This window comes from Dipodomys spectabilis, unplaced genomic scaffold (genome assembly GCF_019054845.1).
Source record: "Dipodomys spectabilis isolate Male_0828 unplaced genomic scaffold, ASM1905484v1 ptg000175l, whole genome shotgun sequence".
Classification (NCBI taxonomy): domain Eukaryota; kingdom Metazoa; phylum Chordata; class Mammalia; order Rodentia; family Heteromyidae; genus Dipodomys; species Dipodomys spectabilis.
In genome coordinates, this window is record NW_024870852.1 from 6381056 (window position 1) to 6399955 (window position 18900).

Sequence of the window (18900 nt, forward strand, 5' to 3'; positions counted from 1 at the left end):
TAGTATGTTTCTTTTTCAGTGGGGTTGTTGTGAGGGTTAAATGGTATGTAGCAGGTCTTTGAGAACTCACAGTAAGCTGGTAAACTGTGGTGTATGGGCCTGTCTGTTGGTCACATACACAGCTAATGTCTTACCATTAGCACATTATCAGAGGCTCTCTAATTTTTCTGTTCCCTGTTTGTGGAGAAACTAGATTTTGAGAACCTCTGAAACTATTGGTACTTCTTGTGGGCTGAGCCCTGTTCAATCAGTTTCCTTAGTGCTCTTGCTTCTGGGGCAAGGCCAGGCAACCTCTTCTCCAACCAATGCTTAAAATTCTTTGGGGGTGGGGTGGGGGAGGGGGGGCAAAAGCTTTTGTTCATAGTCTGAAGCTTTGGTGAGCTTACTAAACCTTGTACGTGACTTCTAGGCTCCTTATGGTGTAAGTAGAACTGGAGTCTTCCCTAGCAGTAGTGCTGGGACAGCCAAGGCAGAGGGGAGGTGGGCAGGGGAGGAGGTGGGGGGTGTATGGGGAGGAGGAGGGGTGTGAGGGGGTCCTGGGGGCCTGGAAAGGGGATGAAGGAGTTTATGTCTGGAAGACTCCTGGGTGAGCAGATCTGAGGCCTTCTCTTGACAGACACAGGCAGGTGGAAGGCAGAGTATTGGGCACCATGCCTGGAGCAGGCTCAAGTTGGTGAACTACTCTGTGGAATCTTGCTATCTCTCCATCTTGGCAGAGCCCCCAGTCCACTGCTCAAGTCTCCTTCCTTGTGTTGCAATGGGGCTGGGGTTTCCTGTTTGCCCGGGGGCACTTCCTGCCCGATCTGAAAGAAGCGCCCCTGTCTCCTTTATCATTATAAGGTTGCAAAGTGAGTCCCTTACCACACCTGACCAACTCAGTCGTTTACACTGGGGTATGAACCACTAGTCATCTAATTTGTCTTCCAACCTAGGAGATCTAGATTGTTCCCCAAAGGAGGGTCAGGCTCAGAGAAGAGTTAGGGACAGGCCCCAAAAGGGGAAGCTGTGGGTTCCACAAACATTTCCTGCGTATCTAGAGCCCCAGCTGACTTCCTGACATTTGTGACTTGGTACCTTTGCAAACAGGCTCTTTGCACTCACTCTGCCTGTACCTGCTGATCCTTGGCAACACTCCACACGGTCTCTCCTTGGAAATATTAATAATGGGAGTGGGTGCTGAATATGCAACTCAGTTGGCTTTTAGATGGCTCTATTCCTTCCTTTCTTCAATGGCTGCCTTGAAGACATTTTATAGAGTCACCTGGTAGTGTCTAGATCTATCCCTCAGACTTCATGGTGCTTCTCAGCACTGGCTCTACCTTGACATGATCTGGGAAAAAAGGCACTTATAGCCTGGACATCTGGATATTCGAAACAAACTCTTTCCCACCCACTTCTCTGCCACAATTGTGGAAGGGAAAGGTCACATGTCTTAAGGTCAGCTGCTTCCTCCTCCCCAATCCCCATTCTTGGTTTAAGCCAGGCCTTTCCAAGGGCCTGAGCATCCTGGGAATTCCCCGTGGAAGGCCATCCGTGCCCTAAGTCTACCTGTTCCTTCTCCCAGGTGTATTTCTCTAAGACTTAGGGCTACCCTGGTCCTGAACATTAATTATTGTCCTTCCCCCACTGGTCAAAGCTGAGGTGGAGGTGGGGTGAAGGTGGGATTCGTTTCTGTTACTCAACTGGGAAAACAGTTCAAGAAACGAGGAACAAAAGCATGGCCAGGCCACTGGTGGCTCAGGCCTATAATCCGATCTACTCAGGAGGCTGAGATCTGAGGAATGGGGCTCAAAGCCAATCTGGGAAGGAAAATTCAGGAGATTCATCTCCAATTAACCACCAGAAAACCAGAAGTGGCACAGTAGCTCAAAGTGGTAGAGTGCTAGCTTTGAGCAAAAGAGCTCAGGGACAGCATCCAGGGCCTGAGTTCAAGCCGGGCAACAGCAACAACAACAAAACAGCCACCAAAGGGGCTCTCCATCTGCCTCACTTCGGACTTTCCCATCACAGGCTGGGGATTTCTGTTCTGCTTTTGCCCCCTCTCCTCTGAGACTTCTCAGACAGCAAGTAAGATGAAAGATACTTAAACTGTAGTTTCTATCTGGTGTCAGACTCTCTGACCATGGGGTGGTGAGGGCATCAGCATTTGGAGGAACCAAGTTGCTAAGTACAAAGGGATTCTACTGCCTGTGGCAAGAGTTCTAGGGCCTTCCCCACATCCTGGGGCTTTTTGAGACTTGGCATCTGCTTTCCTCACAGGAAGTTGAGCCTTCCAATTTCTAAGGGTTGGACTCCAGGGGGAGGCCTCCAGTGGGAATTTGGAAACACCTGAGACTCCTTGCAGCAATGGTGACAGAGCAGTCCAGAGCTTGCCGTCTCCATTGCATGACTATGTCTAGTGCCAGGTACATCCTGCATGGGCAGCTCCTTGCCCAGCTTGGCATGGGTGAGACACGCTTCAGTTCCAACATGGGGCTGCTGTGGTGGACACTGCTCATTTCTTAGCTGCTTCTGTATCCTGAGACTAGCTTTTATAGGGAATGCCTGCGAGCTCACCCCTCTTCCCAGGGGTGGCTCTCTACCGCTGACCAACTGGCACAGTTATAATGCCCCACAGCTGGACAACTTTGTGCCACTCTCTGCCACTCAGGGCCTTCTTGGCAGGTGGCTGGCCTCTGGAGGGACCCATGCCAGTCTTAGCTCCAATGCTGCTTGACCCTGCTTCCCTCACTCCTAGGTTTCTCTTCAAGACACTTCAAGAGTGCCAGGTGCTGGGGCTGGGAAGGTGGCTCAGTGGTAGAGCGCTTGCCTCGCATGCATGAGGCTCTGGTTCGATTCCTCAGCACCACATAAACAGAAAAAGCCAGAAGTGGCGCTGTGGCTCAAGTGGTAGAGCGCTTGCCTTGAGCTAAAGAGCTGAAGGACAGAGCCCAGACCCAGAGTTGAAGCCCCACTACTGACCAAAAAAAAAAAAAGTGTGAGGTGCTAATGGCTCACACCTGTAATCCTAGCCACTTAAGAAACTGAGAGCTAAGGATCACTGTTCCAAGCTAGCCTGGGCAGGAAAATCTGTGAGATTTCAGGCTGGGAATTGTAAGGCTCAGGGAGGAAGCTCCAGGCCCAGGTAAATGCCGTGAAGAAGGGCCAGCTGAGCATGAGCACCCACAAACACTAGCCAGCTTCTATAAATGAACACTGGCCCAGCCAGGGACAGTTCAGAGGAAGCAGTAAGTTTGGATGAATGTTTAGGAGACATGTGAGCTTGCTTGGACCTGAGGAGAAGGAGGGGGATACCCACAGAAAATGAAACACAGGCTCAGGTGGCTTTCTGTGAAGGGATTTGTCACAGTTAATGTGGTGGAAGTGTTCATTTACAAGAATATTCCCATGAGTCTTTGGGAAGACCCTGCCCCCTAAATTGTCTTTGAATCAGGCCACAAGTTATAATAGAGCTAGGTGCCAGTGACTCACACCTATAATCTAGCTACACAGGAGGCTGAGATTTGGGGATTGAGGTCAAAGCCAGCTGGGGCTGAAAAGTTTGTTAGACTCTTCTCTCCAATGGATCTCCACACAGGACAAGCTAGGTCCCACTGGCAAACTGGATGATATCGCCAAACCCAGAACACTCTGTCAAAGCATGAAACTGGTGTCAGAAGGGAAAACTGACTGGTTTGAGGCCCCAGTGAGGAATTATGTGAATAGAACCTGAGAGACTAATGTCCCATCTAGTGACGTCCAACAATATTTACATCTTCCAAGGTGTGGGTTTGTTAGCTTGTTTTTTTAGTAGACCTTTTTTTGGTTAATATACACTGCAATTCAATATACTTCATATGCTAAAGGAATTTTTCCTAAAAACATGTACTGGTTTAGAATTCCTGAGGCAATAAACAATCCCGTTCATAAGAGGGAGTTCAGTAGATTTAAATGTTTTAGACTCTCAAATATCAGCTTTATATTAATCATTTATCTGTAGCTTGATACCTGTAATCCTCACTACTCAGGAAGCAGAGATTGAGAGAATTGAAGTTTGAGAGAGGCCAGTGTGGCTACAAAACATGGGACCCATCTTAATCAATAGCTGGACACAGTGGTATGAGCCTGTCATCTTAGTTCCATGAGATGTGTAAATAGGTAGATAAAAGTCCAGGCCAGGGGCTGGGAAGGTGGCTCAGTGGTAGAGCGTTTGCCTTGCATGCATGAGGCCCTGGGTTCGATTCCTCAGCACCACATAAGCAAAAAGAAAAAAGCCGGAAATGGCACTGTGGCTCAAGTGGTAGAGCGCTAGCCTTGAGCTGAAGAGCTGAGGGACAGCGCCCAGGCCCAGAGTTCAGGCCCCACGACTGGACCCCCCCCCCTAAAAAAAAAAGTCCAGGCCAGCAGCCTGGGCATATATGTGAGACTTTATTAGAAAAATGTAAACAGGGATGGGGATGTGGTTGAAGTGGTAAGGCATCTGCTGAGAAAAATACAAGGCCTTGAGTTCCATCTCCAATATTACCAAAAAGATATATATGCATAAAATCTGATGCCTTTCTTGTTCCTTTCTTTGCTCTCTCCTTCCTTCCTTCCTTCCTTCCTTCCTTCCTTCCTTCCTTCCTTCCTTCCTTCCTTCCTTCCTTCCTTCCTTCCTTCCTTCCTTCCTTCCTTCCTTCCTTCCTTCCTTCCTCCTTGCTTGCTTTCTGTTGTGGGACTTGAACTCTGGGCCTGGGCACTGTCCCTGAGCTCTTCAGCTCAAGGCTAGTGCTCTACCACTTGAGTCATAGCACCAAGTCTCACGGACTTTCCTGCCCAGGCTGGCTTTGTACCACAATCCTCAATTCTCAGCCTTCTGAATAGCTAGGATTATAGGTGTGAGCCACCAGTGGCCAGCTTTGCTCTCTCCTTTATGAACCTAAGATAGACGAGGTATTTCAATCCTATGCCTGAGTGCTGGTTGATGTGTTCCCTCTCCTCCCATTCTTTCCCATCACACTGTGGGACACGATGCTTGTAAATAATTCTTACAAGCAGTTTGGAGCACAGAAGGGCTTCATCGGTTCTAGATAATCACAGGGAGCGCAGAAGGGCTATTAGCAGCTGGCTGAGTGAAGCCCTCTCTCCAAGGCCACAGATGTTGGCAGCCACCCTTAGAGGAAATCTCCAATTGAATCCACATTCCAACCCCATAAGCCATCTTCCTCTGACCCTTCCTTGTGTGAGGAACAATACTTTGTTTAGGATATAACTCTAAATTTCCGGCCCTTTGTTACCACTGCTGCTGTTTGCCTTATACTGTATGTAAATTTAGCTGTTTTTTTTTTTTTTTCTTTTCAGCTGGCTGAGAGTAGACAGAGATTTGTGGTGGTGGTGGTAGTGGTGGTTGGAAAGTTCATGAAGAGATACAGATGTCCTTGAGACAGAGGGGTTGAGTCCTAGATTCATTTACTTCTCATTTCAATCCAACAACATGGCAGATACATTTAAATAATTTCCTAATATTCCCCTTCTAAGAAAATACAAAAGTAAGAAAAGAGGTATATGGGGAAAAGTCAAGCCAAGACAACCTGATAGGGCAACATGGACTTGTAGGCTGGATTTATTGCTATGACCTTAGTAAGATCACACAATAGCTAGAGGGTTGTAGGGCTGTGGAGAATTTCCACATTTGGGACCATCAGACCACTTTGTCAGTACTCGGATTTGAACTCAGAGCTTTAAGTTTGCTAGGCTGGTGCCTTACCACTTGAACTCCCAGTAGGACTACTTGCTTTGTACCAATATAGTAAATAAAAAATGATCATGGGCTGGGCATCAATGGCTCACAGCTGTACTCCTAGCCACTCAGGAGGTTGAGATCTGAGGGTCATGCTTTGAAGCCAGCCCAGGCAGGAAAGTCCATGAGACTCATATCTCCAATTAACCATCAAAAAATTGGAAATGGAACCATGGCTCAAGTGGTAGAGCTATAACCTTGAGCACAAAATCTCAGGGACAGTGACCAGGCCCTGAGTTCAAGTCCCAGGATGGGCACACACACATACACACAAACATATACATATACACATTCAATACAATCATGGAAGTAGAGCATATTTTCACAGATTTATTAATAATTAGAAGTAATATTTTTCTGTGAACATATCCTTTGTTCATCAAAAGGATGTTCTTCCTCATTCATTTATTCATTTAATTTATTGTGCAGATTCTAGGGCTTGAACTCAGGGCCTGGGCACTGTCCCTAAGCTTTTTCGCTTAAGGCTAGCTTCACTTCTGGTGTCTGGTGGTTAATTGGAGATAAATGTCTCACGGATTTTCGTGCCCAGGCTGACTTTGAACTGCAATTCTCAGATCTCAGCCTCCTGAGTAGCTAGGATTACAGACATGAGCCACCAGCACCCAGCTCAACATTTATAATATTGATACGTGCATTATTTATTTTGCTGGAAGGAGTAGAGAGATTTTGCTTCCCTATCTTCCCCTTTCCAAAGGCCTGTCCATTTTCTAGTGACATTTATTTGGTTAATCTTTCCCCTGCTATTTAGAAATATGGCTCACATTCTATGTTCCCAGATATATTTGGGTCTATTTCTGTAGGCTATATTGTTTCATTGATTTGTCTATTCTTTCCTCTAGTAACAACTAGATTTAATAACTATAGAGATGGCTTACATTCTCTAATTGGTTGTCTCAGTACATTTAAGAGGATATGATATCAAAAGGGTATTATCTTCAGAGCAGAGCAGATTGCTTTCAGATGTAAAGCAAAATTACAAAATTATAGGTTATGATGGAGGCAATGAACAAAGAGAGAGTCCTGTAAGAAATTCAGCCAGTGAATTAGAAGATCAGATGGAGCATTCTGGGAAAAGAAGGGATGGAGAATATAAGGGAAAATGGTATGAGACTTGGAAAGATAGCTTAGGATAGATGGACAGATGTGTGGGTGGATGGATGGATGGATGTTTGGATGTTTGGAAGGGTGGGTGGATAAATGGAGGAATGTATGGGTGAATGGATGGATGTGTGGGTGGATGCATGTGTGGGTGGGTGGATGGATGGACAGGCCTAGACAAAGGAAGTAAGAGTTTACAAAAGAAGCCCGGCACTGGTGGCTCATACCTGTAATCCTAGCTACTCAGGAGGCTGAGATCTGAGGATTGCAGTTCAAAGCCAGCCTGGGCAGGAAAGTCATGAAACTCAGAAAACAGGCAGTAGCGCAGTGACTAAAGTAGTAGAGCGCTAGCCTTGAGCTGAAGAGCTGCGGGACAACGCCCAGGCCCAGAGTTCAAGCTCCATGACCAACAAAAAAAAAAGTAAAAATAAAGAGTTTACAAAAGAAGAAGCAAGAACAAGAAAGAGGAGACATAACAACAACAACAAAAGGATTAGAATAACCCTCTTACTAGCTGAAGACAGATTCTTGTATTTAGAATGAGGAGAGTATCATTGGCCAGACATATTCATCAGTATTCATCTCATCCCAACTGAAACCAGGCTGTGGAATTGTCTGGCAGAGCTCCCATGAACTTCATGTGGTTTAAATCAGGCTCCAGGCTTCCCTTCCTCCAGCTCCCACCACCAGCTCCTGGCTCCATTGACTGTAGTTTCCTCCAAGTATTCTGAGCTTCCAGAGATAATAGAACAATGCTGTACCTCTTCTTTTCCCTCCTCCTACAGAGTCTCCTCTTCCTCGACTAACTGGGCTCTTCAGAGCCCTGACTTAGTCCTCTCTATTCTCTCCCTGGTGACCTCATCAGATCTTGACTTCATAGGCTTGCACACAGCTCCCCATCCTGCACAAGTTGGAGTGTGTGTTTCTTGTGCTTGAACACATTACCCCTCACTTTAGCTAGTGTCTCCTCATCTCTTGACTCTTAGTTGGAAGACTCTAGGATTCCCCCCACCCCCATTCAAGTCCAGATTAGGAGTTCTTCCTGTGTGCTGCATAATAATACATTATTTATTGAAACTTCAGAGAAGCCCTCTGTGTTCTTAAGAGTCCCACTTTTGGGTATACAAATGGGCTATGAATTTTCTGAGTGGAACTCAGCTCTCTGCCCCCTCCCCTGGCCACTCCTCCCTTCGGAGGCCTCTGTATTGTTTCCTGTGGTTGTCATAACAAATCACCAAAACTCAGGGGCTTAAAACAACATGGGTTTATTGTCTTACAGTTCTGCAGGTTAGAGGTCTAATGTGGTTCTCATGGGGCTAAAATCAAGGTGTCAGAGAGGGCAGGTTCCTTCTGTTTCCAGAGACACATGTTACGCTCATTGCAATGATATCCATGTTGAAGTGTTTAGGGGAAGTACCTTATGTGTGCTATTTAGTTTGAAATGCATTTCAAACAACATGGACTGTCGCTGACAAAAAGAATGGATGGATAGATGGACATGTGATAGAATACGATATTAAAATATTAAGGATATGGGGCTGGGAAGGTGGCTCAGTGGTAGAGCACTTGCTTTGCATGCTCGAGGCCCTGGGTTTGATTCCTCAGCACCATATAAGAAAAAAGCCAGAAGTGGCGCTGTGGCTCAAGTGGTAGAGTGCTAGCCTTGAGCGGAAGAGCTGAGGGACAGCGCTCAGGCCCAGAGTTCAGGCCCCACGACCAGACCCCCCCCAAAAAAATAATAAAATAAAATAAAATATTAAGGATAAAATAGTAATGATTTCAAGGCTATTCATTGTCTTATTATGTTTCATTTTCCATCTCCTCTTTTTTGTCTATCTATCTATCATCTATCCCTTTTTGGTTCCAAGGCCTGGACACACTGTTACTTAGCTTTTTACTACTTGATCCACACCTCCAATTATGGCTTTTTCCTGATTAATTGGAGATAAGAAATCTCATGTATTCTTTGCCCTGGCTGGCTTTGAACCTGGATCCTCAGATCTCAACCTACTGAATAGCTAGGATTACAGGTGTGAGCCACTGGGGTCTAGCATGATTCTTTATTTTTATGTTTGAAAATTCTCTTAACAAAATGAAAAAAAATCCACTGATATTATTACTCAGATAAAACCAGTTTTTATTCATTGATCTTTATCTAAATAAGTGCCAGTGGTTCCCAACTGGAAGGGATATTTAGTACCAGCTGAAGTTGTTTTTGGTTGTTTTGACCAGGGTGATAGTACTGGCATCTAATGGGTAGAGGCCAGAGAAGCTGTTAAACATTTTCCAATGCCCAGGACAGGTCTTACTACCAAGAGAAATACACCCCAGATGTCAACAGTGCCAAGATAAAGACCCCTAGACACATTTAGGTATCTGAATATGTATGTTCATATACATGAATATGTGTATGTGCATCTTTTACTTTTACATATATTTAAATAAGATTCACAGCTTATCTGCATTTTTTCAGAATGCAGTTATTTCCCTAAATAATGAAATTGCCTTTCACAGTGTCCCCCGCCTCTTTTTTTTTCCTGTGCTGGTCCTGGGGCTTGAACTCAGGACTTGGGCAATGTCCCTGAGCTTTTGTGATCAAGGGTAGCACTTTACCACTTGAGCCACAGTTCCATTTCTGGCTTTCTGGTGATTAATTGTAGATAAGAGTATCACAAGCTTTCCTGCCGAGGCTGGCTTTGAACCATGATCCTCAGATCTCAACCTCCTGAATAGCTAAGATTACAGGCATGAGCCACTAGTGCTGGGCTAAGGTGTTCCATTTTGATGCTGATTGTAGATCGTTAGCTGTGGCTTACACACAGCTCAATGTGGGTGTTCTAGGTGGTTTCCCATCCCTAGAAAAGTCATGCTGTTCTTGTCAACAGAGTTTCTGTTTTGTCCTGTGAAGGTTCCTTAGGAAGGAGGCTCACAGATTGCTCTTAGGACCAACTTGGGTGTTGGCATCCTCTGGGACTTAGACATTTGTTCTTGGAATATCCAAGGATTGGCATTTTTCTTGGCAGCATTTTTTTTCTTCTAAAAGCCTGCAGTTAGCAGAGGCAGCAACCAGGAGTATGGCATCTCACTAGCCCTGGCCCAACATTGGGCAGCCCAAGCTGTGGGTCTTGAGGAATAGGAGCCATGTAACTGAGTTTTTGTCTTCTTTCTCCCCTTGCCACCTGCTGTCCAAATCCTTCCAAGTTTCCAGAGACACAACCTGCCTGATCAGTCTTCTTCTTTCAATTATAGGCCTTTCCTGCTGAGGAAAAGAGAAAAAGAGGATGGACTACAGCCCCCAAACTTCGCTAGTCCCATGTGGACAAGACAAATATATTTCCAAGTAAGATTTTTTTGGGTGTGGGCTGGCATTGGGGCTTGATTTCAGGGCCTGGGTGCTATCCCTTAGCATTTTTGCTCAAGATTAGTACTGCTGTACCATTTGAACTACACCTCCACTTCCAGCTCTTTGGTGGTTAATTGGAGATAAGATTCTCATGGACTTTTCTGTCCAAGCTGGCTTTGCACCATGATCCTCACATCTCAACTTCCTGAGTACCTAGGACTATAGACATAAGCCACCAGTGCCTAGCTTGGCATAGGGCTTTTTTGGGGGGAGGGGTGTAGGGGTTTGTTGCTGTTGTTTTTTCCTGCTGTAGTGTTGTGTCCTCAGCGCTAGACTCATGGTAGAACTTTATAAATGGGAACCATTGGAAGAGGAGTGGCCCTCATGCATCAGAGAGGATGTGAGAAGGATCAAAATAGCTGAACTTGCAGCCAGGCTGCAGCTGTAGATAAAAGCATGCCCCTAAGCCTAGCAAAGGGAAGCGAAGAGAAGCAAGACAACAGTACCTTTTAGGGGCTTAACTAGAGGTGAATCTTGGAAAGTTTCCCTAAAGAGGAATTAGCCGATGGCTACTTGCTATGACCTGAATGTCCACCTCCCCTCAATATTCATATGTTGAAATCGAACTCTCAAGGTGATGGTCTTAAGAGAGTGGGCCTTAGAGGAGTGATTAGATCATGGGGAAGGAGTCCTTGCCAGTGAGGTTAGTGCCCTTTGCAACGAGGCCTGAGGGAGCTGCTTGAGGGATGCAGGGAGAAGGTGTTATCTGTGAGGAATTGGCCCTCATCAGATACCAAGTCTGAATGAAGCACCTTGACCTTGTACTTCCCAGACTCAAGAATTGTGGAAAGTGAATTCTGGTTGTTTATAAACTCTTCAGTCTATGGTGGTGTTTGCTTTTGTCCCTCCCCCCATGCCAACAGCCTGAATGGATTAAAACACTGATTACTATGTAATGGGGAAGGGTGTGTGTCTTGCTGCAGTAGTGTTTCCTGGGGCTGGTTCTTGCTAAAATTGGGCATAGAGCTGGGTGCTGATAGCTCACATGCCTGTAAATCCTAGCTACTCAGGAAGCTGAGATCTGAGGATCACCATGGTTCAAAGCCAACCCAGGCAGCAAAGTCGGTGAGACTCTTATTTCCAGTAAACCACCAGAAAACCGGTAGTGGTGCTGTGGCTCAAGTGGTAGAGCACTTGCCTTGAGCTGAAGAGCTCAGGGACAGTGTCCAAGCCCAGAGTTCAAGCCCTATGCCCAACAACAACAAAAAAAAAGTAAAAATAAAAATAAAAAAACTGGGCATAGATGCCTTCTGAATGGAAGGAAGAGGTTCGTTGCTTTCTGTGCATTCATGCCTCCACTCGGAGTTTTGCTTTATTTTTTTTGCTAATGTGACAGAATTGAGCCAGAATTGATTCCTCCTGCCTGCCATATTAGAGAGCCAGGGCTTCACAGGCAAGCACCCTACCTGTGAGCTACATCCCCCTCCATTCCCCCGTCAACGTTTTTTCCATTGTAAGTTTGAGAATATATTTTTATGCCCAGCACAAGAATTTTACATATTGGCTGTTCCCCATCTTAAACAACCACAAAACACAAGTAAACAACAACAACAAAACCCCCACAAACCAAAACAAAACCCCTTATGTTTAGTTTATCTGAGACTATAAATTGTTTGTAGACACACCTGCAGATACAGATGGGGGCTGTATGAGATTCAGAACATTCTCATCCTTTTGTCCTTCCCCAGGGACTCCACCAGCCAGGACTTTCACATCCTGGTTTCTGCAGCATGTTCATCTTCAGTTTTAAGTCATTTGCAGTCACATTCTTTGCTAATTCATTCCAGCTGTGTACAGTTGATGCCTTCATGTAGGTTTAGCTTGTCCTGTGTTTCTGGGAAATTCCAGTGGATTTTTTTGACTTCTTATGTGGTTTGAAGGACTGAACTCTGTCACCCCCTACCTGGGACCCAGTGAAAGCACACGGCTGGCAGCATCTTCAAGTTCCTGCACCTCCCCAAGAAGTACAGCCGCATGCACTTTTAGATACTTGGAAAGCCCCTCTATCAAGAATAGTACAGTGCCAGGGCCCAAGCCCTCTCCTGCTCACTTTTCCTTAGATGACTCATTTTCTGAATCCTTGTGCCTGTTGCAAAGTTTATACAAAAGGCATTGTACAATATATTCTCTTCAGGCTGGGAATGTGGCTTAGTGGTAGAGTGCTTGTCTAGCATGCATGAAGCTCTGGGTTTGATTCCTCAGTAACACATACACAGAAAAGGCCAGAAGTGGTGCTGTGGCTCAAAGAGGTAGAGTGCTAGCCTTGAGCAAAAGAAGCTCAGGGCAGTGCCCAGAACCTGAGTTCAAGCCCCAGGACTGGCAAAAAAAAAAAAAAAAAGTATGGTACAATATGTTCTCTTTGCTGTCTAGCTTTTTTTTTTTTAACAGTACTAGGGATTGAACTCAGGGTCTTGTGCTTGCTAGGCAAGTACTCTCCAGTTTGAGCTGTCTTCCGCCTCTCCTCTTTCTCCCTCTTCCTCTTCCTCTCCTTCCCCTCCTCTCTCTCTCTTCCTCTCTCCCCTCTCCCTCCCCCCTCCCCATCTGCCAGTCCTGGGACTTGAACTTAAGGGCCTGGGCACTGTCCCTTAGCTTTTTCCATTCAAGACTGGCCCTCTACCAATTGAGCCACAGCTCCACTCTGACATTTTGACAGTTAAGAGATAAAGACTCTCACAAACGTTTCCGCTGGAGCTGGCTTTGCACTGTGATCCTTAGAGCAACTTTTCCTGAGTAGCAAGGATTACAGGCGTGAGCTACTGGTACCCAGCTGGTGGGGGAAGATGGTGATGAGATGGTTTTGATGGAACTTTGTATGTGCACACACCTGGATGGATACACCTGCCCAAGGGCAGGCTGGCAGTGAGAAATGGGGAGCTGTATGACCTCCATTGAGAATGTTGTCTTCTTTCTGACAGGAATGAACTTCTCCTGCATCTGAAGACCTACAACTTGTACTACGAAGGCCAGAACCTGCAGCTCCGACACCGAGAGGTGCTGTGACCACCCCCCCCCCCCCCAGAGTAGACTGGGCTGTCCCTAGAGGGCAGGAGCCTTCTAGTCCTTGTGTCTTAGGTTCCCACAGTCCCTGACTCTTTTTGCTATAGCAAACAGCCTCACTTAAGACTCCAGTGGGAGTCCCTGGGTGTGGGCCCGGTTTCGTTCTGGAGAAGATGAATTTCTGTTCTCTGCTGTGGGAGTGTAACTAGGCAGCAGAGCCTCACAGGGGCATGTCCAGGGGGAGAAGATGTTGTCCATGAAGGGACTCTCTCGATGCCCAAGCAGCTGTCCTCTAGTTGGGCAGTGACTGTTTTGTACTCATCTGGACCTAAGTTTTGTCACTGTAGTGACTGCCTTACACAAACTCTGGGATAACGTGAAGCTTTTCTCCCTAACTCTGGCCCTGACTGCTTTTTGTCAAAATGCTCCCTGCTGTCCTTCTGGCTTTCCCTGTCCCTGTCCTGACACTGAGCTTATCCTTCCTGTATCTGTTTCTGGAGAGCCAGTGGATCAGATAGATAGTGGTGGAGTAATTTATACTCAAGTGTTCTTGACTGATAAGAAGGCCTGTGGAATAACCCCTCTCAAACACATTTTCAGGTTATCAATTTTCCGTGGCAATTGAATCCACAGGAAGAGATAGCAGATGGTGGTGGAATTTCAGCTGCAAAGGCAGACTGTTTGAAGATGGTAGAGGGGATGCTGTGGGGTAGGCTGTGTACCTCAAAATGTAAGCTTTCCACTTAGGCCAAGTCTTCTTGTGGGTTAAGTCTACCCTGCAATCACACAATGTGTACTGATGCCAGGCCTGGCCTCTGGAAGGGCTGTATAAATCGTCTGTGCTTTCACAAAGCCTTTTCCCCAGAATCCCCAAATGCCCTTCCATTCTTCCACCTCCTTTTGCTCCCTGCTCCCAGGGATATGCCTTTGGTCCAGGTTGGTTGCTCATGGGGAAGATATCATTTTACCCCAGGGCTGGGGGAGGAGGGAGGCTTGTCCTAAAGTGGTGACTATGGCCAAGTCTCATACCTCTGATGCCTGTCCATAAACATGGGTCCAGAGATCTGGAAGAAAGAAAGCTGGCCCTTTTAGACATTGTCCTCAAAACTTGTAATCATTAGTGATTGGGAAGGAACAAGACTGTGATCCATAAAATAGCTCTCCTGAGTAGGTCCTGTGGAGTCACTTGTGAGAGTGCTCTACTGTGGAAGGGCCAGAAGCGCCATCCACATCTCTGCGCTAGGACGTAGCCATGTCCCGAGGCGAGCTTCACATTTCTCTTCTTGTTTAGTCAACAACCTTTGAGTACAAATCTGCGAATCCCTCAGGATTTAGGCTCCTCTTGGAGTCATAATATAGCATATCACCTTCTTACAGGCGCTGGGAAGTTCTGCTAAGAAATTTGATTAACACTGCCTTTCCCAGATCATAACCACTTGACATCCTTTTAAGGCAACAGTTCATCTGTTGGAGGAGGTGGTGTTTGTTCTGCAAATAAACTTGAAATATTGCTTTAAATTCCCTTCACCCAGTATAGCTAATGACATATTATTTTCCAGAGCAAGGGAGGGGTAAGTAGCTAATGCAAAGATCCAATTCCTGATTCGATTAGTATGGCTAGTAAGGTATTCTGGATTGTTATTATTATCATTATTATTTTGACAGAACTGGGGTCCTGTCAGGGCCTTGTACATTTTAGGCAAGAGCTCTACCATTTGAACCATACTCCAGTCTTTTCTTTTGTTTCAGTTTTTTTTTCAGATAAGGTCTGAAAGCCCTTTTGCCCAGTGCTGGCATAGGTTATGATCATCTAATTTAAGCTTCTCTTATTTATGCTTTCCATATAGCTGGGATGACAGTGGGTGTCCAATACTCAATTTCTTTTATTAGTTGAGATGGGAGTCAGGTTTTTTGGCCTGGGCTGGCCTCCAATCACAATCCTCCAGATCTCCACCTCCCTAGAGTACCTAGGGTTATAGGTATGAGCCCCCTTGCCCAGCTATCTTCTGACTTTTTTTTTTTTTTTAAAGTACTCAGTATAAAAACAACAAGAAAGACTTGACAAATTGTACATGCATGCTTGAATTTTACAGCAACCATCTTGTTTTGTGGTGCCGGGGATCAAACCCACAGCTCTGTTCATGGGGGATAAGTGTACTACCACTAACTGAGCTACACTCCCAAATTCTTCATAGCTGCCTTTGTGTTGACTTTTAAGGTCAACTTCTGCATGTCAGGGAACTTTTTTTTTGTCAGTCATGGGACTTGAACTCAAGGCCTGGATGTTGTCCCTGAGCTTTTTTGCTCAAAGCTAGAACTCTACCACTTTGAGCCACAGCATCACTTCCAGTTTTCTGGTGGTTAATTGGCAACTGGAGTGTCATGGACTTAACTGTCTGGGCTTGCTTCGAACTCTGATCATCAGATCTTAACCTCCTGAGTAGCTAGGATTATAGGCATGAGCCACCGGTGCCGGGTATCCGGGAACTTTTTAGCAGAGTATGCCTTGGGGCTAGGGCATATGTGAATGTCATTCACATCCTGTGCCTACAATCCCTGTACTTTCAGCTTGAACACATGAAGGATGTCATCTTTGTGTGTGTATGTGTGTGTGTGTGTGTGTGTGTGTGTGTGTGTGTGTGTGTGTGTGTGCGTGCACACGCACACGTGTTGTCCTGGGGTTTGAACTTTGAGCTTGGGCACTGTCCCTGAGCAATTTTGCTCAAGGCTAGGGCTCTACCACTTGAGCCACAGCTCCACTTTTGCCTTTTTTTGGTAGTTTATTGGAGATAAGAGTCTTGCTCTGGCTGGTTTCAAACCATGATCCTCAGATCTCAGCCTCCTGAGTACTAGGATTACAAATGTGAGCCACCAGTGTCTGGCTGAGGATGTCATCTTTTGTACCCAGCAGGCTTTGGCAAGGGCTTTTCTGGGTTCATCAGATGGATTGCTTCATGGCAGGAAGAAGATGAGTTCATTGTGGAGGGGCTGCTGAACATCTCCTGGGGGCTGCGCCGTCCCATCCGTCTACAGATGCAGGATGACAACGAACGCATCCGCCCCCCTCCATCCTCTTCCTCCTGGCACTCTGGCTGCAACCTTGGGGCTCAGGGGTGAGTCAGGAGAGGTGGGATGAGGGGGGGACCAAAGTACCTGGGGGCTTCTGTATGTTCTCAAGCGGTAAATGCCATGGGCTTCCAGCCAGCTTGATCCTGGCTCCTTTGCCCACCTGCTTTGCCTTGTGATGAGGAGCAAGGGGCCAGCAATGGAGTAACTGGATCTCAACCTTTCTGCACAATTATGGATGGAGGGAGGAGGGAGAGGAGAGGGAGGAGGGGAGGTGCTGAGGGGGAGGGTTGTCAAGGACAATAGTGTGTTCTCCCTTGTGGAAAATTCCAGTCTCTGGTTGTGTTGCTAGTGGCTTGCTAGGCCAAGCCTGCAGACTCTCCTCTCTCACCCCTCCCCAGGACCACATGTCCTAGGACGCCTGCCCCCATAGGACACTGAGAGAGCTTCAATCTTCTGACCTGACACTGGCACTCTTGGGGAGAATCTCTAAGGTCAAAGGAACATTTCTTCATCTGAGACACCCCTTAGAGGTCAGCCACGGGCTGTTCTCCACCTGCAGTCTGGGAAGTCCCCTCCTCTGATCCCCGCTGGGAGGCATGAGGAGACTCTGTCTGCTCCTCCTCAATCCATCTCATGGCTACATCAGAACTAGCTCAACCCTGCCATGATCAGAACTAACTCAATGTAATCTTGCCAGAACCAGCTTACAAGTTGTTTTTGAGAAACTGTCACCCCTGGGATAAACCAAAACTCAAAACATCCATGCTCCACCTGATAAGAGGATTGTAGGGCTGGGAAGGTGGCTCAGTGGTAGAGAGCTTGCCTCGCATACATGAGGCCCTGGGTTCAATTCCTCAGCACCACGTAAGCAGAAAAAAAAAAGCCGGAAGTGGAGCTGTGGCTCAAGTGGTAGAGCGCTAGCCTTGAGCTGAAGAGCTGAGGGACAGTGCCCAGGCCCAGAGTTCAGGCCCCATGACCGGACCCAAAAAAAAAAAAAAAAAAGAGGATTGTACTCCTGACAGGAAGGCTTGCTGGCATAAATAAAACCAAATTCTCCTACTTCTCTGAATGACATTTGGTTTCTCATCAGTCTGTTTTCCTGTAACAAAACAAATAACTAAATGCATCACCTAATAAGGTGTGCTCTGTGTGTGTGTGTGTGTGTGTGTGTGTGTGTGTGTGTGTGTGTGTGTTTTAGGGACTTTGGGTTTTTGTTTGTTTCTTCTTGTTTTTCTTTTTCTTGCACTAGGCATTAAACTCAGGGCTGTTTGCTTTCTAGGCAGGTATTCTACCACTTGAGCCATGATTCTAGTCCCTGCTTCATTTTTGGTGCCAGTACTAGGGTGTGAACTCAAGGCCTGGGTTCTTTCCCTTAGCTTTTTTTGCTCAAAGCTGGTAGTGCTCTGCCACTTAAGCCACTTGCAGCTCCGTTTGCAGCTTTTGGGTATTTAATTAGACATTTTCTGCTTGGGTTGGCTTCAAACCATGATTCTCAGATTTCAGCCTTCTGAGTAGCTAGGATTCCATAGGTGTGAGTCACTGGTGCTGGGCTTTCCCGCCTCTCTTTGGGTTGTTTATTTTGGAGGTAGGATCTTGTTTTCTGCCTGGGCCAACCTGGACTGTGTTCCTCCTACTTGTGCTTCCCTGTGTCACTGGGGATGGTTGAAGTGCACCACTGCACCCAGCCACTGTGCTTCCCCGTAGCTGAGAAAACAGGTGCACACTACTGCACTCAGCCATTGGTTGAGATGGAGTCTCACAAACTTTTCTATGTCGACCAGCCTGGAACAGCATTACCCTGATCTTCACCTCCTAAGTAGCTAATATTACAGGCTTGAGCTACCACACCCATCCTGGACTTGGATTTTTAGGATCAAGTGACTGGCTTTGTTCCCTCTCAAAACTTGCTGATGTTGGCTGCATTCAGGCCCAAGCTTGGGTGGAGTGTGCTGGCCCCTGCTTGGCCAAAACCACAGTGATGTGTTCTTTAGTTTAAAAAAGGGTTAGGCCATTTCTGTTGGCCACATGGAACATTTTGTTAAATTCCGTTGCCAAATCTATCTTTCCCTACATTTGAGAGAGTGACCCTGGGGCTTATCTGGGTTCCTTTGCAAAGAATTTATGAAGGACTGGACACTGGTGTCTCATGCTTGTAATTGTAGCTACTCAGGAGGCTGAGATTTGTGAGGATTATGCTTCAAAGCCAGCCTAGATGGACAGTCCATGAGACTCTGATCTCCAATGAATCACCAAAAAACTGGAAGTGGCACAGTGGCTCAAAGTGGTATAGTGCTAGCCTTGAGCAAAAGAGCTCGGGGACAGCTCAGGCCCTGAGTTCAAGTCTCATAACCAACAACAACAATAAAAAAGAATTTATGGAGAAAAGTCTTGGCCCATCTGATTGGGCAACCTTTTTTGGCCAACTCCTAACTTTATAGCTTTAAGCATTTTCACCATGCTTGATTTCCAATGGGCCAACCCTGCTTGAACCTGAAAACTCCATCGTTACATTCTATTTCCTAAGTGAGAGGACTTTAAAAATTCCATTTGATCA

The 18900-nt window shown here is 46.3% G+C and overlaps 1 protein-coding gene across 1 annotated transcript in view; it reads left to right on the forward strand.

Moving 5' to 3' along the window:
• Rassf2 (Ras association domain family member 2) overlaps positions 1-18900 on the forward strand; it is a 41520-nt gene that overhangs the window by 11497 nt on the left and 11123 nt on the right. Inside the window, exons 2-4 of the mRNA XM_042694757.1 lie at positions 10127-10217; positions 13196-13271; positions 16239-16390. Coding sequence (XP_042550691.1) covers positions 10159-10217; positions 13196-13271; positions 16239-16390 — 287 coding nt within the window. The 5' untranslated portion in view covers positions 10127-10158. The remainder of the gene's footprint in view (positions 1-10126; positions 10218-13195; positions 13272-16238; positions 16391-18900) is intronic.